The sequence below is a fragment of the Myodes glareolus genome, chromosome 3, assembly GCF_982192425.1.
Source record: "Myodes glareolus chromosome 3, mMyoGla1.1, whole genome shotgun sequence".
NCBI classification, from domain to species: Eukaryota; Metazoa; Chordata; class Mammalia; order Rodentia; family Cricetidae; genus Myodes; species Myodes glareolus.
The window spans coordinates 89,586,201-89,612,355 of record NC_142028.1 but is presented as its reverse complement, the minus strand read 5'-3'; the positions used below and the strand labels follow the sequence as shown (position 1 = coordinate 89,612,355).

Below are 26,155 nucleotides of genomic sequence, written 5' to 3'. Positions count from 1 at the left end.
TCCAATGATGCACCCTCAGCGTGGACATGTACATCACTCTCTGCAGTGCTCAGAGAGTTTTGGGGGACGTTTGAATGAATGATTGATTGCCTGAGTAAGCAAATATTTTTTTTAACACAAAAGGGTTATTTGTCTTGAAGGTTTTTTTTTGTTTTTGTTTTTTGTTTTTTTTTTTAATTAGAATGCTACCTGATGTGAATTTTTAAATTCAAAATAAAGCCAGGTGGTGGTGGCACATGTGCCTTTGGGTTCTAGGCCAGCCTAGTCTATAAGAGCTAGTCCCAGGACTGCCAGAGCTGTTACACAGAGAAACGCTGTCTCGAAAAAGAAAAAAATAATAATCAAAATAAAACAAACCTTTAACTGAAGTGGCAGTTGTGTACATCACAGTCTATAGACCAAGCCCCAGACTGATAGGATTCTGTTGTAGTGTGTCAGTAACTAGGTGAGTGATAAGTCAACAGGCAAAGAACTCTATGCTCCGTCTGTGCAGTGAAGAAGTCACCTATGGCAGAAGTTACATACGCTTAAGAAAATGAAGTTTGAACATTTGAACATTACTGCTTCAATGCATTTTATGGATGGTTCTACTCTTGTTTTTAGCTTTGCCATTTAAGAGGTAGAACCTCTCCCAGTTAGATAGTCAACAGAATTCCAGAATGTGTGCGGATCAAAACTGAGATTCTCTGACTGTCTGACTGTTGATCCTCTTGTGTTCTTACACACTGTCTAGCTGGCTTCATTCCCTACATATCAAATATATAAGGTCAATATACATATGTCAATATTGTTCATATTAACTACATATACATATATATATAGTCAAACTCATTTTAAGTCCATTCTTAAAGCGATGCCCAATTTGCATCTTAAAAGGTAGAAATGATATTTTTTAATGTAAAACTACATGCAGCAAATGTGTTTCCCTATACTCCTTGATGCTCTGCCCAGTGTTGGATATAATTCTATTATGACTTCCCTGGTTTCTGCCATCTTCTAAGATTGTTTCTTTGGTCCATATGACCACCTAGATCTACATCCCCCAATTCTTTACCAGGGCTAGGATAGAATGCTTGGACCCAAACCAGAAGTCGTGTTTAAACTGCAGTCATCACTGCCAGAGTTAATGTCTAATTAATTAAGTTAAACAATAAAATATCATGTTATGCATTCACTTGAGGTCTTGGGAATTTTTTTTCATACTTTTGCCATTTTTCTCATGGGAAGTGTGTATTTTTATTTCTGAGAAAAAGAGACAGAAATTTTTGTGCTTGTTTAATTAAGGCAATTGTAAATGTTATAATTTCTCATTTCAGTCTTATTCTTTTAAATGGATATTTTATGTGTGTGTATGGGAATGTACACGTGTGTGTAGGTTTGAGTGTGGATGGATACATGTGTGTGTACAAACATTTGCTGGCCAGAGGTCAACTTTGGCTATCAATTCTGAGGAAATATCTATCCTTTTGTTTTTAAGAGTCTGTCAGTGGCCGGGAACTTGCTAGGCCACGAGTAGGCTAGGCTGGCTGGCCAGGGAGCACTCAGGATCTCCTGTGGCTGTCTCTCTCAGGTGCCGAGATTACTAGCTTAGACTACCATACACAGGTCTAGACCTCACACTCAGGTCCTCAAGCATTAATCACTTTACCAACTTAGCCATCTCCACAGCCCTAAGAAGAAAGTTTAATTCATGAAAATTGGATAGGGGCTTTGTATATGGATAAACTTTGGCCATTGTCTACCTTTTTCATACATGCCTTGTTACGATGTGAACAACATGGCATTGTGGACAATTCTGAAAAGTCTAAAGACATTGTATATGTGAAATCATGATTTCTGCATAGCTTAAAAACATCTTTAGATATTGAAACAAAAACCCAGCTCGAAAGGAAAACATATGTGTGAATTGTCATTAACATAAGAGAAGGCAGAGGCGGTTTATTATCCCACCTCAGTTCTGCTTTAATCTATGGTTTTCTATACATAACCTAAATTTTCATCAGAACTCAGAACTCTATGAGACTGTGAGAGAGGAGCTGTTTCCAGGTCCATATGCTCTGCTCCCTCCCTCCTTCCTGCTCCTTCCCCCTTCCTCGCCCCCTCTCTCCCGCTCTCATTTTAAAACATCTGCCTTGCTTCTTGCTCTCAAATCCCACTTGTCTTCCTGCTTGTCATCCGTGTCCTCCCTGACCCAGCTTCCTTCTCTTGTCCTCTCTCAGGAAGTCACAGCTGGTTTTGTGGACCCAGGCGGTGCCTGGTGTGAACCCTGCCAACCTCAGCGAGCTTGAGTGGGTCATTTGCCCTTTCTGTGCTGCTTTATCGCTCTTGGCTTTGAAATTAGAGCCACAGACAGCCAGAGTTATGAGGCGACTCCATTAGGGGTGAAAGACAGTGCCTGGCACAAAGCCACTCGCACCCCATCATGGAGGCAAAGGCGTCCAACATTAGTGAACCTGTTGTGCACCAGACACCTATTTTACGTTTCTGCTTTCTGCCGTTGACTGACAAAGCCTTCGGCACACTTTTAGAAAGAAGCACAAAGCTCATACTTATCCAATCAAATACCTTTTGCTTGGCAGGGCCTCAGTTATAACAGTACTTGTTAGGTGCATCATACGATAAGTCTACAGTTGGGACGTCGACTCTGCGTGAGGGAAAGAACTGAAATCACATGACAGGAAAAGGAGTCTGTAAAGGCTTTACTGAAGAAATAACATCAAAGCCAAAGCCTAAGAAACCAGCTAGGCAGGCAAAATCGGGGCAGCACTGTGGTATCATAGGAGCACCCAGAGCAAAAAGGCATGCTGGATAAATTTCAAATCTTTCCGTCCAAAAATCAGTGAGTTAAAAAGATAAGGTGGGAAAGAAGGGGGAGCCAGAACAAGAAGCTAAAGCCCCAGAGTCAAGCAGTGTCCAGATCTCTAGGGGGGTGGATTGCTGATAACTTTACCAAAGGTTTCCATTGTTCCTAAAATAACAGAATCATAAAGAATGCAAACCAGTGATGAAATAGAATGGATCGTTCCAAAATAGATGCGAGAGGAGAAGGGATTTTTTTTTCTCTGTTCTTTGGTCAGGTACTAACTAGTGTTATGGCCTCTTGGATGAAGCTGCCCTTCACAGTGTTTTCCCATAGAGCGGGCCTTCTTCCTTCATCTGTTCACCAAAAGAGCCTGTTGTCTCTCCCTGACACAGCTTCTCATGCGAGCTGTGGTCCTGACACGTGCCCAGGACAGACTACTGAGGAATGAATAATCATCTGTCCTTTGCTTCTGAACCTAGACCGTGGGCTTCCTAAGGTCAAAGGTTATATCATATTCGCCTTTGTATTACAGAAGCCAGTGAGTCTCTGCCACTGGTGGGAATCTCACTTGTGTTTTGTGTTATGAGGAATTGATAGAAAAAGGAGAGTTCAGTGTTCTTGCTGGACAGAAATGTGGGCCTCACATCATCATAAATACCATTTGAATATTTGTTTGTATTTCTGCTGGAAGTTGGTGAAGTTTATGGTATTCAAAAATGGTTCTAGATTTATAATCATTACTAAATATTTCTGAGAGCAGCAGTAGATTTAAATTGTACCACAGGAGGCAGGGAGATGTATATATATATATATATATATATATATATATATATATTTGACTTTTCCTCTGTTTGTGTACCTTTTTGGATCTTTTTAGGAAGCACTAGAAATTTTGTAATTCTTCTTCCACCAAATCTTCACTTTGGCCCTGTGAGAACTAAGAGTTGGAAACCCTTAGATGCTACGAGGTCTCATAACATCATTGTTCTTGTTCTGTAGAAGGCTATTTGGATCTGGAATGGCTCCCGAAGACCCCACCCTAAAGGCTTCATTCCTATTATTAGGAAGTGGTAGAACCTTTAAAAGACAGGTCCCAGTCAGAGGTTGGTACGTGAAAGAGGCTGTGCCCTTGGGAGAGATGCTGGAACTCTGTCTCCACATACTTGCCTTCCGTCCCTCGGGAAGTGAACATACAGCTCCTACCATGGTCCAAGCAGGATCTCGTGACTGCGCACTAAAAATATCAGCTTGGGAGGCGAGATAAATCTGTCCTTCCAAGTTGTTTGTCCCATGCATTTTGCCGCAGCGACAGAAGTTAAACAGGAAATTGACACAAGAAGTGAGCTCCCTGCCGCCGTTGCCTCTGCCAAAGCCTTTGGAGTGGGTTTACAGGAAGAAGTTAGAGAACATTGGAGAATAGAATAGGATAGACGAGAGAAAGCTTGCAGTATTAGAAGTGGCATTTCATGGGCAGTTCTGGCAAGAGCTTAGAATGTTGTGAAGCCCTTGGGCAGTGAAGGTGGTGCCAATCTCCCTTCTTTGGAAGGAAGTGAAGACCAGGAAGACACTGAGGATTGGAATAGAGACCACCATATGTAAACTTCAGCCAAGACTTGACTACATTTTGCGTATGCTTGGGAAGTTTGTTCAAGTTTGAACTTAAAAGCGATGGACCAGTTGACGGAGAGAAGTTTTTTAGGCAGCACGGTGAAGCTTGGTGGCTGCTGCAAGCCAGAGTCACAGTGAGAACCAGGCACCAAAAGGCAAGCAGATGGGTTTGAAAAACTTGTCGTTTTCAATCAAAATAAATAAAAGCCTTACAGTATGACTATATTTCCTTTGGCTAAAGGGAGCATGATTAGTGGCCTGAAAAAGGAATGTCCTGCATTTTGCTGGTACAGTTTGAGAGGAACCTTGATGGTGCCACAGGACGTTATAGGGTTTCATCCAGTACAAGGTCAGAACTTGTAAGGTAGAAATTCGCTGTGAAGGCTTTCACGTGAAAAGCTAGCTCTGTGTGCCTTGTTTCCATGAGGAATAGGGAATTATTTTTCCTGGGCTTTGCTTTCCCGTGTTTAGCTTTAGTGGCACCCAGAGGCCACTGTAGCTATGGCACCAGCACAAGCCATGCAGCAGCGGGCCATGCCCTTCTCTCCATGACACTGGCATGGAGATTCTCAGGCACACAGAATGCAAGCATTCATGGGTAATGGAGGTTTGAAAGGCAGGCTTGGGAGGCTATGTAGAATGTGTCAGGGCAGAAGTCCCTACAAACGGTCTAGGATGAAGTGATGTGCAAGTATCTGGGTTTCAGGCAGATGCTGGGGGGGGGGAGAGAGAGAGAGAGAGAGAGAGAGAGAGAGAGAGAGAGAGAGAGAGATCAACCAAATGGAACAGCAGAGAGAGAAACTGCAGGTAATGAGCAGGGATAGCCCCAGAGTGTATGTGGGCTTCACCAACTAGGCCATAGGGTACTCACAGCATGCCACCATTTGCCCTGGAGCGCAGACACTAAGATAGGTTGAAAATTTCCTGTGCAAAGTGTTGGGCCTGCTTTCCCTCTACTTTCCTATTCCCCCCCATTAGAATAGAAGTTTTTTTTATGCCACTGTTTGTTGGAATTATGTAAATTATTTTATAGGGGCTTCTAGCTGAATCTCCCTGAGTCTCAGAGGAGAGATTGGATGTGGGCATGTGAATGATTCTAGAACAATTAGAACTTAGGGGCTATGGGAGAAGCTTGGGCAACACGCATTTCAAAGTGTGACGGAGATGGACCTTTGAGGGGAAATGACAGAATGCTATAGTTTGGATCTGAACTGTTACCCAAAGGCTCAGATGTGAAAAGCTTGGTCTCCAGCCTGTGATACTACAGGGAGATGATGGAATCATTAAGTTATAGGACCCAGTTAGAGGATGTTGTGCCACTGAAGGTATGCCAATGGCTGGCAGACTGAGATCCCAGCCCCTTTGTCTCTCTTTTTTTTCTTTCTGACTATGAGGTTAACATAGATCTTCCACCAAGTGCCTGCCACGATGTCTTAAGGTACTACCGCAGTTTCACAGCGGCACACCCCTGTGACAATGTGTAGGATGGAGAGTGCTTGTTTGTCCTGGCCGCCCAGAATTGAAATAATTTCACAGAAACTGTATTAATTATATCACTGCTTTGCCCATTAGCTCTAGCTTCTTATTGGCTAACTCTTACATCTTAATTTAACCCATTTCTACTAATCTGTATATCACCACGAGGTTTTGGCCTACCAGCAAAGTTTAAGCATGTCTACCTCCAGCCATGGATTCATGGCATCTCCCTGACTCTGCCCTTCTTTCTCCCAGTATTTAGTCCAGTCCCCCCTGCCTACCTAAGTTCTTCCCTATCAACAGGCCAAGGCAGTTTCTTTATTCATTAATGATAATCACAGCACGCAGAGGGGACTCCGACATCAACAATGGGATTCGAACCTCTGAAATTGTAAGCCAACATCATTCCTCTCTGTCAGTTGTTTACCCCAGACCTCCTGTCCCAAAAGAAAACTGACTAAATGACAGAGTTTCTTTGTTTTGTAACCTGCATAGCTAAGAAACAATTCGTGCTGTGATATTTTTTTAATATATAAAAAATTAACAAGTGGTATCAGCTTTTTTTACAGAATAAAGAAAAAAAATCAATCCCTTTAAACTTTTCTACTTAGCATTTCCTGCAGAGAAAATTCTCTAAGAAATCCATTAAGTATAATTGATGCAAAGCAACACGTGGGGTCGATGAGCCACTTTCTCTATGTCCTGTTATTCCTGGAAGTTAACATTCATCCAAATACATTGTATACTAAAAATTCTTTTTTATGTCAACAGGGGCATTGATTTTTAAGCCTGTACCCTACTTGTCATTTACAAAGGAAACATTTTAAGGCAGCATTTGCTCTTAAGTGTTTGCTCATGAGATGGGCTTGCTCAGGGCAGCAGTTAGCGCAGCTTCTTTGCTTCTGGATACCATTCAAACATGCCATTATCTGTGCTGCTAATTACTTCCTAAGGCAAAGCGAGTAATTCTACTTCATATCATAAGGCTTTTCAGTGGTTAATCTGAAAAAAAAATCCTTGATGGATTTTCCTTAACTGAGCAAGAAGATTGTTTTACAAAGAAATGCTTTTTTTAAAATAGGGAGTATATGTTGTAAGCTGTTGTAACCTTGAATTTTGGTTGTTGCTGTTTGGAGACTGGTCTTGTTGTATAGTCCTGGCTGGTCGGGGTCTTACTAACAGCTCAGGTGCTTTGAATTTTCAGTAAAATTCTTGACGCATCCTTGAAAGTGTTGACATTATAGTAGTACTACAGTAAGACCATCAAGGATTTATACTTCGTGTAAGTTTTTCTCAAATTTGATTATTCCCCATTACAATGGCATCATCTTCCTTCGACCACTCGTAGGAGAAAGCACAGTCTCCATTCGTTTGCCTCTGCTATGGTCGACTGGAAAGCAGCAGCAGTCAGTCACAACAAGCCCAGAATGTGGATGCAGACTCAGCGGAGGATTTTAATGCACACCTATCCAGCTCTCCTACTTGAGGGCTTGCTTTATAGGTTCTACTTATTTTCACTAGTTATTGGAGTTCTAGCAGGTTCATGAAGTTTATAACTATTATACTCGAAATCTTTTGTCTGGCAATTGAGACCAACGACCTCTAATTTAGTGAATGGGTATTCCTAGACGGACTTAGAGCTGGGAGTGAAGATGGGTGTTCAGGGGTTTTCTTGCCCAGCATTCCTTCCTGCATTCATACTATGCCAGATGCCAGCCCGAACTAAAAACTTACTCAATTTTTGAGCAAGACTTCATGCCAATTATTTTATGATGCTAATACTTACTGACTTAGTATCAACATTAATAATTCATAAATGAGTAAAATTCTGACACACAGCAGTAGATTTTGGGTTTTCTGAGTTAAGAAGCAAAAGAAAGTCATGCCCTTGCTTTCTTACCTATCACCTCTACGAATGCTTCCCTATCTGAAATGCGTGGAGCAGGACATTAAGCTAAAAAGAGTCCCAGCGTGAAGCCTGAAGACATTTCACATTGGCTAAAAGGTGCTATGCACAGATGTGGTCTGGAACATCTTTCTGGTCTAGTGGGTGCCAATGCCAGTCATAACTCTGGCAACCCCTTAATCCTCTTCTAAACAGATTCGGGGTGGAAACCATATGGAGCATGAGAAGTGAGAAAAGTAAGTTGCTGGACCACTGGAAATGAGCAACAACCTCTAGAAAGAGGATGAAGGTGTCTTTAGTAAAGTAAAGGGCACTTCTAGTCCAGCTAGGGAAACGAAAGAACTTAAAGCAATAGACCGATTTGAAGTTTCAGATAAGGAAAATACAAAGGAGCCGCTAGGTAGTGTGAAGTTTTACTGGTTGTAAGAAACAGCTACCACTTCTAAGACTGAGGGAAAAAGGCAGATGGGTGGTGTGACCAGAGCCTAGGAGGGCAGGGGAGGGATACCAGTGCGGGAGCAGGGTGCATCAAAAGGCGGCTCTAAACTAGTCACCGTCATAGGACCGAGTCTACATCTGCCTGTGGGCCGTGCTCATGGGAGAAGCGCTTCCCTTCTCTCCCGCTCTCTTCTAGTTTACCTGCCAGTCTGCCATGTTCCGATGCCTAAGGCAGCCAGCTGTGAGGGGAAGCCCTGGCACGTGGTCTTTTGTGTCTCAGGATTGCACAGTAGAGCCTACCAGGTTGTGCCGAAAGCTGAAAGACACTAACTAAAGCCTGATGCATCTTATTTCATCATTGGCTGCTTAACGCAGAAGACTTCTGACTGCTCTCTTGGTGTATTCTTGAGCAAGGAGAAGAGAGGGAAGCATAGAGAAGAAATAAAAGACAGAGAGAGGGGGATAGGGAATAATGGTGAAGTTGACATCTTCAGTTCCTGCCCTGGGCTAAGCTGACTCTGGGGCTTATACCACACCACCATGCTATACTCTATCCAGAGCAGACATTGAGACAAAGGGAATGTACCAGGAAGGGTTTAAAATGAGCCAGCAAGGTGGGGACCAAGAAGATGGGACATTACTTTCTCCTTGTGCAAAAGCTCCTACTCACTCCCAGAGGAGAACCAGCATTTGCGCCCCACCTTGGAGAAGGCACGAACACACAGAGTGACTTTGTCAGGGAAGCAGTAGCGCTTAAAGGAAGATTGTAGTCAAGGGTCTGGCTAAAGGTTTAAAGGGGACTTTCGCTCTCACCATTGATTATGCTCTGTTCCAGTGTGGATGGATGGAGTGCAGAGGGAAGTGGAAGGGTGGAGGATTCCCATTTCTCACTGTAAGTTGTACACAGCCGCTGAATTAAAGCCAGTTTATTTCCATCAGAGTTCTGCCAAGATCAGAAGTTTGCATAGACCAACAACACAATGAGGCGAAATTTTATTGTGCATTATCTCCAGAATGAAAGGTAACATTTAAAACGAGAAAAGTAGCATTCCTCTGAACCCTACATAGCGCTCTTATCTCCATGTCTGTAGGGCTTGACCTAGCATATGACCGTGGTGTGGGCTTTTAACATGACTGTCATTGTCTATCAAAAGCCCAGTCCTTCCTCATGCTCATAGCAATAACTAATGTGCCAAAGTCAAATTCCCAGGCTGCCAGGTAGCCAGCACCTCTTCCTTCACTGTCTGTGAGCCTTTGAACCTGTGTGGAGGTAAAGCACAGGGCGAGAGGCCAGTTACGCAAACAATGCCTCATCCCTTGAAGCTCGCAGGATGCTATGAAGGAGATATACAAGTTTGAAATGACTTTTCAAATGGTGAAATACACAGAAAAGTTAGTTTTAAATGTGTCACAAATAGAGAATTTTTAGAGTCATCATCATCATGGAAACTCTTAGAAATACTTTATATATATAGAAATAATTTTACATATAATTTTTTCTTGTTGTTTGAGACAGGAGTTCATGATGTAGCCCAGGCTGGTCTGCCTTGAACTTATGTGTAGCTGAGACTGGCCTTGAAGTCTTAATCCTTTTGTCTCCAGTTTCCAAGTGCTGGCTGGAATTGCAGGCATGTGCCACCACACTTGCCAACATTCCTTTTTAATTTTGGTTTAAGTATTTTGCTTTTCATGAAGCACATAGCAGTCTGTTTATTGAGTACATAAGTGTCATAATGGAAGAATGATCTCAAATGAAGATAATCCAGCCCATGGTTCATAATAGTTAGCTTTACTTTAAATCCAAGACATGCAAAAGTTTCACCATCTTTCTAAATCATCGCCTTTTGGTATTACAATATTAAACATGTTAAAGTATTCAAAATCGATCGCTTTAACTTCAATTTACAACATTGGCCAAAATAAAAGCATAAAGCATCTCTTCATGGGTCCCACTTTGAAATGCTGTTAGCAACATCCAGCCAGCTTATCGCGAGAGATGAATGGGCTGGCTTTTGCTTATTTAGACATTGCTATTGGTAGTTACCAAATGCAAGAAATAACTGAATTTCCCCGTGACATGAAGATGGGGAGCATACATGCCATCTTGCTGTTGGATGTTGGTGTTGCCTCCCAGTTAGGCTGAGTTTGAAAATGCGTCCATGTAAATATACTTGGATCATGTTGACTCCCATCACCTTCTCTCATCTCCTGCCTTCCCCCATCCTCTTCCTCTTCCCATAAGGTCATCCTTCCACTTGTATGTCTTATTCTTTTTCTGGATTCTACACCTGAAGGGAAAAACATACTTAGAACTAGAATTTTAGTCCTAACCAGTGGAATGTATGACTTCAGGCAAGTTCTGTTACTGAGACCTGATTTCTTCACTTGTGATAAACATGCTTTCTTCATTTGAGTGCTGTTGTAGGAGTGTGGCCCCTTGTTCTGTCTTACCTGGCTAGCTTACACACGAAATAATCATAGGGAAATTGTATTAATTAAATTACTTCCTGGCCCATAAGCTCTAACCTCTTATTCGCTAACTCTCACATCTTGATGAACCCATTTCTATTAAATTTGTGTATCACCATGTGACTGTGGCCTACCGGCAAGATTCTAACCTACATCTGTCTCAGGCCAGAGATTCATCACATCTGCCACACTTCCTTTCTTCCCAGCATTCTCTACTGTCTACTCTGCCCAACTAAGACTGCCCTATCAAAAGGCCAAGGCAGTTTCTTTATTCAACCAATGAAAGCAATGCAAATACAGAAGGACCTCCTACAGCAGAGTGCTGCTCTGAGATTGCCGGAGCCATGTACCTGAGTGGTGAAGCTGGTGAAAGCAGAACCTTCAAACCGTGACGACCTAGTTGAAATGCAATGGACACTGATACTCAGCAGTGTTATATTTCCATCCTCGTGCTTCTCAAAATTCCAGAAGGGGATCAAAATCGCTAACCGTGAGCGAGGAAGTGAAATCATTGCTACTTCCTGAAAGTAACACGAGACAGTAGAGCAGTGAGCCATCATGAGAAGACTAAAATCTCTGCAGAGACAGATTTTGCTCATTTATTCCTTGAACAATATCTGTTCAAAGCCTTCTTATAGACACGGAGTGACGAATTATGCAAGGCACTATACTAGACACAAGAGAACAGTGGAGGATTCTTAAAAAGTTCCTGGGACATGCAAGTTATGGGAGCAAATCTCTATCAGTCAGGATCCTAGAAGGAAATAGACTATAGTCCCAAAGGGAGAACAAGAGAGATAATTGAGATACTACTTACAAAATATAGGGGCATTGGGATACCTTGAAACTAGCAGCAGTAGGAAACTGCTTCCCATTCTGCCCTTAGAGGGAAGTCTGTGGGACCTGAGTTCTAGAGCAGAGTGTGGTGACTGTCACTGTACCGTGGCCAACATAAGGGACCTCTTTCTTCCTGCCCTCTGGTCTCTGCCTCTACAACTACTTTCCTTAGGCTGAAGGCATCCAGAGTCAGTAGTCCAAAGGGACTACAGACACCATCCCTACAGAGCAGTCTTGCAGGAATGGGAGTAGACAGGACAGTCAGTTGAGGAACATGCACAAAAGATATCTCTCCTATGTGCCTTAAAAATATATATATAACAGATGTTGACTTTTTTGTTATTTGGTAAGCTGCCACACAATTTGCAATCTTGCTTTTTCCTTGCTAGGATGAGTACATGGTTAAAGGTACATTAATTTGTACTCCAAATTCTAACATTCAAATAAGTCAAATACATACAATTTATTTCCACAGTGAAGGCCTGGCAAAAGTATTCTTGCTCCCCAAAAGGATATAATAATATTTCCTGAAGCATGTTATCTTTCTATCTATAAGTTTTCTTATATTTCCATCCATATATACTACAATCTTCACATGTTAAATTTTGATTTATCATCTATATAATGATATATTTCATCTATATAAATGATATTAGGTAATATCATCAATCAGTTATTCCTTTTATCAGTCACCTATCATCTGTTGATTATCTAGCTGTCTTATTTACCTTATCTATCGTGCCTCTATTATGTATGTGTCTGTCTGTTACCTATCTGTCAACCTATTATCTCATCTATCTATGACCTATTTATCTTTCATATATCATTGTAATAGGTGTTCCTTTATATTTTGACCATGATGTTAGTCTGCACTATCTTCATTAAACAAATTCTTCTCATCATGTAGCGTCAAGATTCCAACTGTACCCCTTATCTCGCTCCTACTGTTCGTGTTCATATAGCCCTTTAATACTCTGCTGTGTTAACATTTTTATAGACTTTGACTGGTTGTGTATACACAAGTCCTCCACCTTGCATTCAGGCCTAACTGTAATTAAATGTTTTAACTTAGGAGTATGAGCTTTTTGTTTGTTCCTAGAAAGCCCTGTAGGACTATCAGATAGATGAAAACTCCACGATGCAAGATCTTTTTAATTGCTTAATTTTGTTCAGCTTCCAGCTGCCTTAAAATCAAACCATAAGCATCTGCCTGCTGCTGTTTGGTCTGCCTGAGAGGAGTACAGTATTTATTTATTCATTCATTCATTCATTGCTGTAGACAGAGAATTCTTTTTCGCAGCATATTGAATCAAACACCTAAGTGTCCGTAGGGTGTCTCTTGCACACCTACAAAGGCAAAGCTTGCACACCTAAGTGTCTGTGTCTCTTGCTTACCTACAAAGACAAAGCTTCTCTCTCCCTCCACTTCCTATCTGCAGCATAAATTTCACTGCCAATTCCTGCATAATATAGTCAAATTATGTGTTAGGAATTCAACCCTGGTTTCCTGGGTGACTGTACAATTCCACTACTTGGTATTCCTCCACACGGAGCTGCGGTCCTATCATGCCTTTAATCTATGTGAATCTTCACGGTAGAGAAGCCCAGTTTTCACATCAAGCATATATTAAAAAGATGAAATCTATAGAGTGAACAATAGACAGGAATTCTTGAGCTCAGCAACAATACAAAGCATTCTGAAGCCAAGATCTCATGATGGACACTTCCTGGGCTCTTTTGTTTCGTTTTTTTTGTTTTAAACCCATTTGCTTCGGGTTAAGTTCTGTATACTCAGAATTCCTTGTGTTCTCGTATGGTCTATTGTGGTGCTGGACTTTATATTCTTGCTACGTTCACTAGTCTTCATAAGCCCTAGGCTAGTTTTCCACTAGAGCTTGGAGCATGAGGTAGCCCTTTAAATATTAATGACATTGAAGTTCTGTGTTTCTTCCAGTGACCTGCCTAGATTAATGCCATGGAACAAACCTTGTCTACCACAGATGGCCTGGTGTGACATAGCCAGGAAGTCCTTCTCTTTCCAAGTATTGTTTACTGAAGTTATCTACGACAATTATTTCTTGTGTGATTTCCATGTGAGGAGCTGAAACTAGTAGTGAAGATTGAGATTAAGTTTCCATCTCTCAAGTGTACATTTCCTCCTGTGCCTTGGTTTGTATTAGACTGCTCGTTTTTGGAAAGTACCAAGGAGTCATATTCTTTAGATTTTGAATATTGCATGGTTTTGCTATTTTACTCAGGCCAAATAATTTTTCTGACTTTTTTTCTCTCATTAGGCAAAAAGTCATGAGACAATCCCTCTCTTCATCTCTCTCTCTCTCTCTCTCTCTCTCTCTCTTCTGTCTCTGTCTCTCTTTCTCAAATACTACCAACCTTCCTCCCCATTCCCCAAACATGATAATAATGTTTTATACCTTATAAGAATAGCATGAAATATTTTGTGGGAAAGTACTTTTTTAAATTGTAAAGTCTCATACAGATATGTATCATTGTAATCAATATTTTGAGACAAGCCTTTACCTTGTAAGGCTGCTCTAGAACCTCCTGCCCCAGCTGTTGGGTACTAGAATTACAGGCATGCACACCGAATCTGGTTGTGTAATGTTTTCATATTCCTCATGATCATTGGTTATCTGGAGTGTAACTGTTACCTCCTATTCTTATTCTCTCCTTATGAATATCTTTGTGCCAGTTTCTTGGCTTCTTGTCGGTTTTCAGTCTCTCTTTGCAAAACATAAAGTTTAATTGTCTTTTAAATTGTGGTACCTGCTTGTATACGTTTAGTGTATGCATCCCATGTAAGTTGAAGGAATGTAGCCCATGCTTTTATTTAACTGTGGATACAGAATTTTCTTTTGTGTTTTAAACCCCCTAGGTTGAACCAGCAGTCAGCGAAGCTGCAGCGAACAGCAGAAGTCCCCGGAAGAGCTGTTTCCCACTGCTACGATGAAGAAGAGCAGGAGTGTGATGGCGGTAACGGCAGATGACGTAAGTAGTGACAGCAGCAGCGGCCCCTTTCCTGCTCCTTGCTCAGTAATGAGCTCTCCACAACTCCACGCAAAGGCAGAGGAGGGTATTTTGTACTGCCGCTCTGTGACTTCATGTTTAGATGATCCGAACCCAGCACTCTGTAAAATGGACAGCAGGAATAATTCTCTTCTTGCCCCGTGTCTCTGAGCTGATTCATCTTTCCACCCTGTCCCATCATCCACCAGGGCCTTCCCAAACTTTAGTCAGGAGTAGCAAACTCCTGAAGGTCACTTCCCGTGGCAGGGTCATTAGCACTAAGAAGGGTGTTTTTGTACACACCCACTACACCTTGTGCTCAGGAGTGTTCCTCAGGCCAGCAGCACGAGCCACACATCAGTGACTACCAGGAATGCAGAGTTTCAGGTCACACCTGCTAGACATACTGTTTAAAGATGATCCCGGAAAGTCCGTCATGGTTGAGAAGCCTGACTCTACGTCGTCGTTCGAAGTCTATAAACACAGTCTTCACAGCTCTCGTTCTGGTCAGCTGATACTTTTTACCTCCTTGCTTCCAACTGACCCCTCCTTCATTGGACTTTCATTGCACAATCCTTATCAAATTTTATACCGCCAGTCAGATGTGCAAAGAGAAAGTACAGAGGAAAGGAGGAAAATAAATGACCTCATTTACTTCCTGTAAAAAGCCAGAGGAACAGGAAGCTTGCTGTGGTACTGTGGCTCAGTCTACCTTGGAGTTCCTATTTCATGGATGGAAGGAAAGCCCATACAAGATTTTATTTCTAACTGGTGTAAAAGTCATATCTTTGGGGATTGCCCAATCTTTCAGATGTCACTCCATTCTTACTCCTCTTTTAACTACAAGGACTGACAGGATACGGAACTTGACAGTCAGCTCTTTTTTTTTTTTTACATTGTTTTCATTAATTTTTTTTTATTATTAAATTATAAAAGTTTCCATTTCAGCCCCTCCTCCCACCACCCTCCCACTCCCCCCACTCCCTCTCCTCCTCCCTCTCCATCCCCTAGAGCAGTCAGGGTTTCCTGCCCTGTGGGAAATTCGAGTTCCTCTCCCCTCCCTCCAGGTCCAGGGAAGGTGAGAGTCCAAACAGACTGGAGCGCCAAAATCCAGTATATGCAGAGGAAGCAAGTCCCAGTGTCATTGTCAACGGCTTTTCAAAAAGGCTCCGGGCCAGCCACATTCAGAGAATCTGGTTGGATCATGTCCTCGTTCAGTCCCAGTCCAACAGGCCTTGGTGAACTCTCATTATATCAGTCCCCTTCTTATACCAGAAAGGGACGACAGTGTAGTGTGGCCTGGTCCTGTGCCGTCCTTTTCACCAGCCCCTCCTGTGGGAACTGCGCCTCGTCTTGGGGCTTTGGCTCCCAGTCACACATAAATTTGCCATTTCCATCCCATTTCTTACCCTGGTGACGGATGGTTGTGTTTAGGTGGCTGTGCTCTGCTGAGAATGTCTACCGGAAAACTTCTGGAATGAAAAAATCTTTTTTTCTTAAAAAGAAGTTTGACGTTGGCCCTTAATACAATTTATGTACCGTTCTGATTTATTTTTAGCATTTTGATTCGCTTTAAAGGTTAAAATGGAGCAGTGTTCATTACTGATAGACAAACCATTTGTAACAGTTACTTTCCATGTTTCAGTTGCAGAACGCCCGACAAAGCAACTTTAGGATGGAAAGATTTGTTTGTGCTCATGATCATGGTGGACAAGATGGCATGGTGGTGGGAGTCTGAAGCAGCTGGTCACATTGTATCTGTAATCAGGAAACATAAATGGAAGCTGGTGATTGGTTAGCGCCCCTCCTCGCCCCACTTTTTCATAGTCCAGGACTGCAACCCACAGAGTGATTCTTCCTACTTTTAGCGTGGGTCTTCCTCTGTCATAGACATACTCAGAGGCTTGTTAGCTGAGTTATTCTTGATACTGTCAAGTTAATAATTGTTAACCATTGCAGCATTTTTTTTTCTTTTCTCATTGTATTTTTAGAGACATAATCTTGATTATCCCTAAGGGGATAAGGGATGGTACCACCTGAAAGAGGAGGAACTCCGCTTGCAGAAATATGCAGAAAAGAAGCAATTAGCCATTTATCATCAACCCCACCAAAACCATAGTGGGTAAATAGTGCATAGGTTTTCTGTGTCCAGAGTGGCAGTCTTTAACCACCAGCCTGGATGGAGTGAGCTGTAAATAAGCTAGATGTCAGATTGTGAACCTATCTACATATAAATACTAAGAATAAAAAATATTTTTATATAAAATACACATTAAAATGGTAGCACTGTAGATCTATTGAACTATTTGTTAAAGACAATTTTTATTTCCTTTGATTTTTTTATATGTGACTCCCAGGAAATTTTAAATGACACATTTGGATTCCAAGCTGACCTCCCTTCTGCAAGACAGTGCCAGCTGAGCGAGCGAGCACTTCCCTCTTCCACCCAGGCTCCCAGCCACAGCACACATCACCTGGGCTTCCCAGTCTCTCCTGACTCACTGGAACAACATTACCTTATGCTTTATGTACCATGCGCTTCAGTTATGCTTTTACCCTTACATCAGGCGCAGTTTGTTATATTTTAATTTATTTTAACTCATCAACTTTTAATGAAACGATTTAAATAGCCATTCAACACCACCTATACACTGTATATACACATTGTGTGTCAAATATGGATCTAGGTTCTGCAGGGAGATTCAGCAATCAATAGTATAAGCTCTTGTTCACTTTGGCCTTACTTTCCAGAAGAAAGGTGGAAATATGTTTATAAATTACAAAACCATCGCAGCTGTGGTAAAGCCCATAGAGAAGTCAGTTTGGGGAGCACAGAATGATTGTGCGTGGGAGCATTTATGGAAGGGCTGTGCGAGAAGACACGTAAGCAGTGAGGGATTGGGCTGTAAAAATACTGGGGGAGAATTTTTGGTAAAGGGAGAACAGTAAGTGGGAAGATCTTATTTCAGGCAAGACACTCTGCTTGGGCCTATGGGAATACAAGGATGAGTAGCTACAGTCCTATCTTTATACACTCAAAGTGCACCAGGCCTTCAACAGGTGACTAAAACTTGTGCGCACATTCACTACTGTGCATTTGAAGATCGACTTAAAGAGGTGAGGTGTAATTATGTGCGATCTGAGAACTGAGCATTGTAATTAATAATAGCTAAGGAGATTAAAGGGTAGGAAGGAGTTTCAGGTAATGGGAGGAGGGAAGACAGATATGACTGAAGGCTTAGAAAAACCTGTAACTGTGTGTATATTGAAAAAGAGGGAGAGATAATAACTTACTATATACATATAAATTATATAAGATATACAGTTCAATATGCATGTATGTATCTATATACTGTGTACCCCCTCTCTCTCTCACACACACAAACATACACACACACACACACACACACACACGTATGTGTGTATTAGAAATAAAAGTCAAGCGTCCACACTGATACCCCAGTTACAGTTTCGTGTTCCTAATCATGGACACCAAGACATTTCAAAGGAAAGAAAACAATGAATAAGGGTGGCTGAGGTCTCTCCAGACAGACTGTTCTTGTAATTGGTGATGACTGCTTATGATAGACCGTATTTCTCAGAGGCACACTCTTTGTAACTGTCTCAAGGAACACCATGACATTTGGCTTTGATGGGAGCTCTGAATGTCACTTGGTGCTTTTTCATAACCTTTGTCTCTGATGTCATAAGGCTTGAAAACATGACCAGTGGTAGAGAAAGAATCTGAATTACTAGAGCTACAATGTACGCAGCCAATTATTAAGCATTAAACCTCCTGATACATTCTAGGGCATTCCACACTCTGGAAGATTCTAGATTGGGTCAATTTCCTATCACCAAGTAGCACTTATGTTAAATTTTAAATAAATGGTATTTCAAAATTATATGTCAAATATAAGAGAGAAGATAATATTCCATTTCTACGTAAAAAAGAGTGGAGCTCCTGAAAATTGCCACATCTTTCCTTGCCCAGATTTGTCATCCGAATATGGCTTTATCTGTTGGATCTGATGCCATAGGCCTGAAATCTCAAACACTCAGGGGACTGGGGCAGGATGGGCATGTTCAAGGCCAGCCAGGGCTGTGCACAGAGTTCAAGAGCAGCCTTATCTGGAAATAAAAAGTAGTACGCGATTGAGGAGGCTGGAGATACTGCTCATGGTTAAGAGTGCTTGCTCTTCTTTAGGAGAGGACTCACGTTCGGCTCCCGGCACACGTATCAGGCCTCTCCCAGGCACCTGTGACTTCAGCTCCAGGGGATCCAACGTTCTCATCTGACGTCTTCCAACACTCCTCCACAGACACATACGCATCAGTAAAAATATATTTTTTAAAAGGAGATATTGGGAATACAGCAGAGTGGTAGAGCACTTGCCTAGCATATCTGAGACCACAAGGTAACTTTCTGGACCCAGAGACTAACCAAGAACATGGTCTTGTACAGACATGTAAATGTTAACCGACAGGGCAGGCAGAGGGTAGGACGTGAGATACCCCGCCTTTCTACTAAGGAAACCTTCTTAAGTAGCGCAGCGCGAGACTGGCATGGTGTGCGTCACATGTTTGTTGAGACGCCAGGTAATAGTTCAGTGTGAGCAGTGCTTTCAGCTGAGCAGCCTTGGCCTGACTGCAGGCTCTTTGTTAGAAGAGCCAAGGTTCCAGCTCTTGTTGGTTGTTCTGCGTGGCCATCGCAAGGTGGCAACACGGTCAGTGTTTGGACGGAAGAGAAGAGTGCCCCAGGCAGACCATCACTGGGGATTTCCAACCCCAGCAGTACCAGGAACCATAGTCACGCAGAGGAATGGCAGGGGTGAGAGACTCTTGCTTGCTTTGTCCTGTCACCTGTACGCCTTTCATGCAGCATTAGGGCTCTTGAGGGTTGGATGCTGCGTATCTTCTATCTGAACTCTTGCCTAATTCAGTAGTAACAAAACAGCAGCATTGCTAGTCATGAGGTTTGTATGTAGGAACAGGGACAGCCAGCAGACTCTAATTACCAACACTCTGATATCCTAACACAGAAAATTTTTTTTTTCTTTAAAACACTGAGTAAGTAATTTCATATTTATTTGTAGTTTATTAGCATATAACAGAAGGGTAAACTAATTTCTAAATTCTACTACTAATTTATCAAATTTTGCTTTAAGAAAAAGAGAGTGAGAGAAATCAGAAAGAAATCTTCCAATCCATACGCTACCTTTGAATCTAAAGATTTCTAAGAATATACAACTGATAGGTTTGTCCAAAAAAATAGAAACCAGCCACCCTCCACCCCCACCCATCTTGCCTCTCCCTTAGACTCCTGACATCAATTGCAGACTCTGGTTGTGAGATAATGATCAGGGCTTCCTCAGTGACTGCTGGATCATGTAGGCTCTCATTTAACTCTGTCCTGTTAGACATTTGAGTTTCACCCTCTTTCTTGTTTTCTTTCTCTTTGTTTCCTCCAGAACGGTAAGGACTATTTTGAATGTAGCTTGAGTAAATCCTACAGCTCTTCCAGCTACACCCTTGGAATTGACCTCTGGAGAGGCCGAAGGTGCTGCTCAGGAAACTTACAGCTGCCACCGCTGTCGCAGAGACAGAGTGAGAGAGCGAGGACCCCTGAGGGGGATGGCATTTGCAGGCCAACCACTCTACCTTTGTCCACGCTTCCCAGCATTGCTATAACAACAGTGAGCCAGGAGTGGTGAGTAGCCTCAAAAGTCAATGGCAATTCTAAATCTTATTTTCCAATTATTTCAAATACAATTGTGTTGTTAAAACAGCAGTCAGGGTCTGTGGAAACACAAGACTGTTGACTTCTTGCACTGCATGGTAAAAGATAAACCTCTTAAACAATGGCAAGAATAGCTGCTTCTTAAGATGGGAAGGAGCAGGCCTTACATAGAGCCCATGGAGGAGAGATTGGGATGCATTTGCAACACTGTCGAACATACAGCAAAGTGAACAGCCTAATTTATTTCACTAAAATTCTCTCCAGTGTGTATCGCTACTTTTTCATTCAGAAGAGAAGGCTGTATCCTTGAATGCTATTATTGGATAGTTCTTAAATGTTTCTGTTGCCTTTAGCTTTTAAAATTATAATCCCACTTTACAAATCTCTGGATTTATTTTGATATAAAACACCCCATTATTAGTCAAAGTAGGAATGAGAGCTGTATTGTGAGAGCTGGGGTGATGTCTCCGTGGGTAAAGTGTTTGCCTCTCAAGCTTGGGGATTGTGGTGGTATGCTCTTATAATCCAGCCCTGAGCCTGGCAGAGGTAGGAGGGTACTTGAAGTTATTTGGACAGCCTAGCCTACTTGGTGAGCTACAGACCAATGAGAAACTCTTTTTTCAGAGGAGTTAAAAAATGTCCCAAGGATGACTTTAGAAATTGTCTAATGTGCCTCCGTGGACACTCCATATGTGTGTATCTGCACAACCCCCACCCCCACCCCAACACACCTACATGCATTAAAAGAGGATCGTGTAGAGAGGCTGTTTTACACTATTTGTGAAAGGTACCTGTGTTGAAATGGTAACTAAGAAAATAAAATCACAGAACTCTGGGAAAAACTGTGCCATGACTTCACTTCAGATGTATGTTCTAGCATGTACTTAGTCATTAATTTCTTATTTCAAATATTTTCCATTAATGGATTGCTTGTATAAAATGAAGAGTTTCTTTAAAATATAAAAACATATTCCAACTTACATAATTTAAAATTATAATCATGTGCTACTTTAAAAACCAGTTTAAAAATAATGCATTACAGAGAAAGACTGAGTACAACAAATTATTGCATGACATCGTTCTAATAAATCATGAAATTCTGTGACTTCTTATGGCGGACCTTCGTCCTCCCTGGCTGCTGAGTTCTACCGATGAAGGGCATCTTTAGTCTGTGCTTCATCTCCTGAAAATTAGAACCTTGAAGCTTCAGGTGTCATAGCTGGCAGTGTGAAAGGGTTAGCAAACAATCTGTGTGTGGCAGAGGACACTCTGGCATAGCAAGGAAGGTGGGTTTAAATTTGTAGACTCACCTGGTTCCATCTCTTTGTCACCGGTGTTCACATCCTTGTCCTCGCTGTGATAGCTGTTCACTGAGAACTACAGGGGACACGAATCCCCACAGTTTTCTCAGCCACACAACTCAGATGTTAATTGTGTTTGTGTTTCTCCTGATTTAGAATCTTGAAGCTCTTGAGATTTACTTTTCAGTACCTTGACAGGCTGCACCTATTCTTAACTACTAAAATGCATCCACATCAGTTAACAAGGATGCCTTTCCTGAGCTAGCCAGTTTCCCTTTATCATTCTAGACTCTTCCTCAGAAGTCCACTGAGGTCATCCACCACCAGGTGATGACCAGCAGTGGTGAGTTACGGTCTGTGTATAACATTTAGCACTTTGAGTAACAGAATGAACAAAATGTACCGTGTAAAATGGGTTTAACTCGGAAAATTTAAACAGCTGTACAACTGCCTTTTTCTTAGAAGTATCAAAGTTGGACTCTTAGTTTAGGGAATGCTTACACTCTGTCTCCGAGTTCAGCAGTTTTTTGCAACAACAAAAAGATATAACACATACCTCATAGGTTATGGAAAGGATTAAATTGGTTACTCAATATAAGAGATTTAGCGTAGGAGAAAGAATTTATTAGGTAGTCAGCAAAGTTTAGCTTCTTTCCTCTTGATCATTATTAGTCAATAAAACCTTTTGAAAACTAGAAACCAAATGTTGTTTGAATGTGTAATGTCCCCTGCAGACTGATGTTTGAGTACTTGGTCCCAAGTTAGTAATTCTGTGTAGGAAGGCTGTGAAGTCTTTGGGATTACACCCTTGCTGGGGGAAGTGGGTGACTTGGGTTGGGCCTTGATGTTTTGCAGACCAATGCCTCTTCTTAAGCATTATGTGCTTCCCAACTGCAGACAATGCACTGTGAAGAGGCGTCTCAGGATTCTGCCACCACACCTTCCCAGTCCCATGATGAATTGCATTTTTTCTTTCACTGTAAAAGAACACACCCTTCCTCTCTTACATTATTTCTTTTTAAATATCTGGTCAAAATAATGGAACAAGCAACTAGCAGAGAAAATCGGTATCAAGAATTTGGGTTGTTGCTGTGGCAACCCTGACCCTTTGATTCTCAGGCCTTTGAAACAGGTTTGCAGACTGAATGTTGAAGAACTTAGAACTACGGGCTAGTGAAGCCCTAGAACACTGTAAGTAGAACTTTATGGGTCATTCTGATAGGATTTTGGAGGACCTAGAAAGTTGCAGACAGTGAAGGTCCATCTCATGAGGTTCCAGAGGAAAACTGACCCTACAGACAAATGGGAAGTGGACAATAAGGCTATTAAATCCTATTAAATTCTGGCAGAGAATCTGGCTGTGCTCTGAGAACTTGAGTGAGGCTAAACTCAAAAATAATAGACTTTATGTAGGGCTGAGAAACCATGGGCTTTTCTCTGTCTACTTTGGTTTGTCCACTGGTAGTAGCTCACTTTTGAGCAGTCGTTTTGGTGAGACGATATAGGTGTTGATTCTCACAACTAAAGATACCCAGGGAAAGCTTGGAGCAGGAGACATGCTCTTCCCAGGGAAGATCACACCAGTTTGTTGTCGAATACCAGATAGTCCTGAAGACAGACATGCAGGAATATATGTCTATGTACACAAACATATGCATGCAATAACAATTAATGAATGAAGAGGCCACAAATTTGAAGGAGAGTGGGGAAGGATATACTGAAAGGTTTGGAGAGGAGAAAGGAAAGGGAGAAATATTGTAATTATACTATAAACTCAGAAATAAAGGATAAGTAAGGGAAAATAATGGCCTAATAAGTTCGATGTAGGACTGATGACCTTTCAAGATAGGGTAATGTTCAGGTTGTGTGAAAGTTACTATTGGTGTCTCTTCTGGTCTACAGATAATGAAAGCAGCAAATGGAGCACAGAGATGTTTAAATGTGCCTCACTGTAAGGCAAGGTAGGAATTTAAAGTTGTAGATATGACAACTGAGAAAGCAGATGTAATTGTTAAAGAGATTAAAACCATCTTTAAAAGAACAATGTATTTTATACTGGGGCAACAGGAAATATGCCTTGAAGGCAAAACCCTACCCACCAAAGGCTCCAACCAGTGAAAATGCAATTTCCATTAAAAGGAAAGAGACTCAACTGAGGGTATAACTAAAGGGGATCTTTGCTAAAGACCAGCCAACCAGAAAAGCATTTCCCCAGTGTTGGCATACAGAAGCCACTGTAACTTTTGTACAAGGAAGCCAGGCTCCATCTGGAGTTGATAGCAGAACTTGGGCAGTTTTGTTCATATGGTACTTGTTTGGAAAGCATGAAAGAGGCAAACTCAAAGGTATCTTGGAGTCCTTCCTGTACCAAACTTCCAGAGGTCCCATGAACCCAGGTAATATGCATTGGGGCTGGAGCCTTTGCAATGACGCCCTAAAAGGGCAGTATACAAAGCTGTGAAGGTGAGTCCTAAATGAAGTTTGCAAGTAGAATTGTTGGCATAAAAGGGTCTATTGCGTGATACACAGAAACTTCCGGTGCCACCGAGATGAACGAAGAGCTAATGCAGAGGCGGGAAAGATGGAGGAGTGGGTGTTGTTTTGTTGTTGTTGCTTCTTTGTTGATTAATATTTTATATGTATTTAATTTTAATTTTTTTTATTTTAAAATTTTCCTTTGGGGGCAGCACTACAAGGGTGAAGGGTGGATAGCGAGTGGGATTTGGGTGCACAATGTGAAATTCCCAAATCATCAGACAAAAAATACGTTTAAAAAAATAAAGTTTACTGGGTAAGGAAGTCAGCCTAGGACCGCGTGTGGGAAATAATTATACTTACCTCTCAGAGTGCTGGGAATATGGCATCAACCCCATGTCTAGACCAACTGTCAGCTAGTATTGGTTGTAAAGTGGCAGACAGTCAATGTTTTCAGTGTTGTGAGCGTCAAGGTCTGTCGTAGCTATTCAGCACTGCTGCTGTGTTGTCAAAGTAGCCGGAGACAACAGAGTGTAAACAAGCAAGTGTCGCTGTGTTCCAATAAAGCTGTGTTTGCAGAAACAGGCAATGGTATGGATCAGCTTACCCAGGCAGTTTGCTGATGCCTGCTCTGAACTAAGGGTCTTGATACGACTCCCAATGCTATAATTGCTTCAACAATAATCCAAGGACAGAAACCGACCCTGAGTTTCCTACCAGCTTGCTAGATTAGTCATAAATATAGACCTATGTGTTTATAAAAGGTCAATGCCAGAGAAAGAATATAAAGATAAATATGAAAATGAACGCACATATAACCCTTTTGTGTGAGAGTCAGGGGAGCTGGCCCAAGGTCTGGGATACAAAGAGGTTTTATTTGCCATGGACAAAGGAAGACAGAGTAAGAAATTTCCTGCTATGGTTTTGTTGGGAAATATTCTTCACAGGCTCCTGTGTCTGGATACTTGGTCCCCAGTTGATGGTGCCATTTGAGAAGGCTGTGGAATCTTGAGAAGGGGAACCTTGCTGAAGGAGATACGTCACTGGGGCAGAAGTTGAGGGTAGCCTTGGCCCGTTTTCTGCTCTCCCTCTCTGCTCCTTGTGCCTCTCATTAGAAAACAAACAGGCTTCTAAGGGACAATAATAAAATAAGATATAACAAAAGCGAACACATTGGAATAGGATAAAATAAACAGACAGAAAAGAGTCAAAAAAGAAAAGCACAAGGAACAGAGACCCTTTCTTTTGCACGCTCAGGAATTCCATAGAACTGGAAGCCTGTGTGTGTGTGCGTGCGGGCACACATGCGCATGCATACAAAAGACCCCTAGGATAAAAAAAGAAAAAATTCTAAATAAAATAAAATTTAAGCCTGGGCAGTGGTGACACCCACTTTAATCCCAGCACTCAGGAGGCAGAGGCAGACGGATCTCTGTGAGTTCGAGGCCAGCCTGGTCTACAAGAGCTAGTTCCAGGGACAGGATCCAAAGCTATCCAGAAACTCTCTTGAAAAAACAAACAAACAAATAAATAAATTTTAAAATATTTTAAAAAAGAAAAAAAAACTTGACATGACTTTATGAGACAAGAAACCTCCAAAGAGACCACTGATTTCATTTTTCTGTTGGCCATCTACTGCTGGGCATGCAGCCTACTCTTAGGAGTAGTTTGCTGCTGGACAGTGGTACATGACTTTAACTCTAGCACTTAGGATGCAGAGGGAGGCAGATCTCTGTAAGTTCGAGGCCTGCCTGGTCTATAAGAGCTAGTTCCAGAACAACTAGGGCTGCTACATAGAGAAACTCTGTCTCAAAAAAAAAAAAAAAAAACGAGAGAGAGAGAGAGAGAGAGAGAATGAGTTTTTTTTCCTCCTCCGGTGAGCTTCCCATGGAAGAAAACGAAATTTTCGTTTGCAAGTGCTTATCAATTGGAGATTGCTTCCGGGTCAGGAATGTGGACCTTTATCCACTTCTTTCAGCTCTAGAACCCCAGTGGTGTGGACCCGTGCAGACCCTGTGCATGCTGTCACAGTCTCTGCAGTCATAGATGCATAGATCTTGTTGGGTTAGAAGCCCTTG

At 41.8% G+C, this 26,155-nt stretch overlaps 1 protein-coding gene across 1 annotated transcript in view; it reads left to right on the top strand.

Annotated features, from left to right (window-relative positions):
* Positions 1 to 26,155, top strand: part of Pde4b (phosphodiesterase 4B) — a 543,981-nt gene that overhangs the window by 84,538 nt on the left and 433,288 nt on the right. Inside the window, exons 2-3 of the mRNA XM_085686310.2 lie at positions 14,431 to 14,543; positions 20,033 to 20,271. Coding sequence (XP_085542436.2) covers positions 14,502 to 14,543; positions 20,033 to 20,271 — 281 coding nt within the window. The 5' untranslated portion in view covers positions 14,431 to 14,501. The remainder of the gene's footprint in view (positions 1 to 14,430; positions 14,544 to 20,032; positions 20,272 to 26,155) is intronic.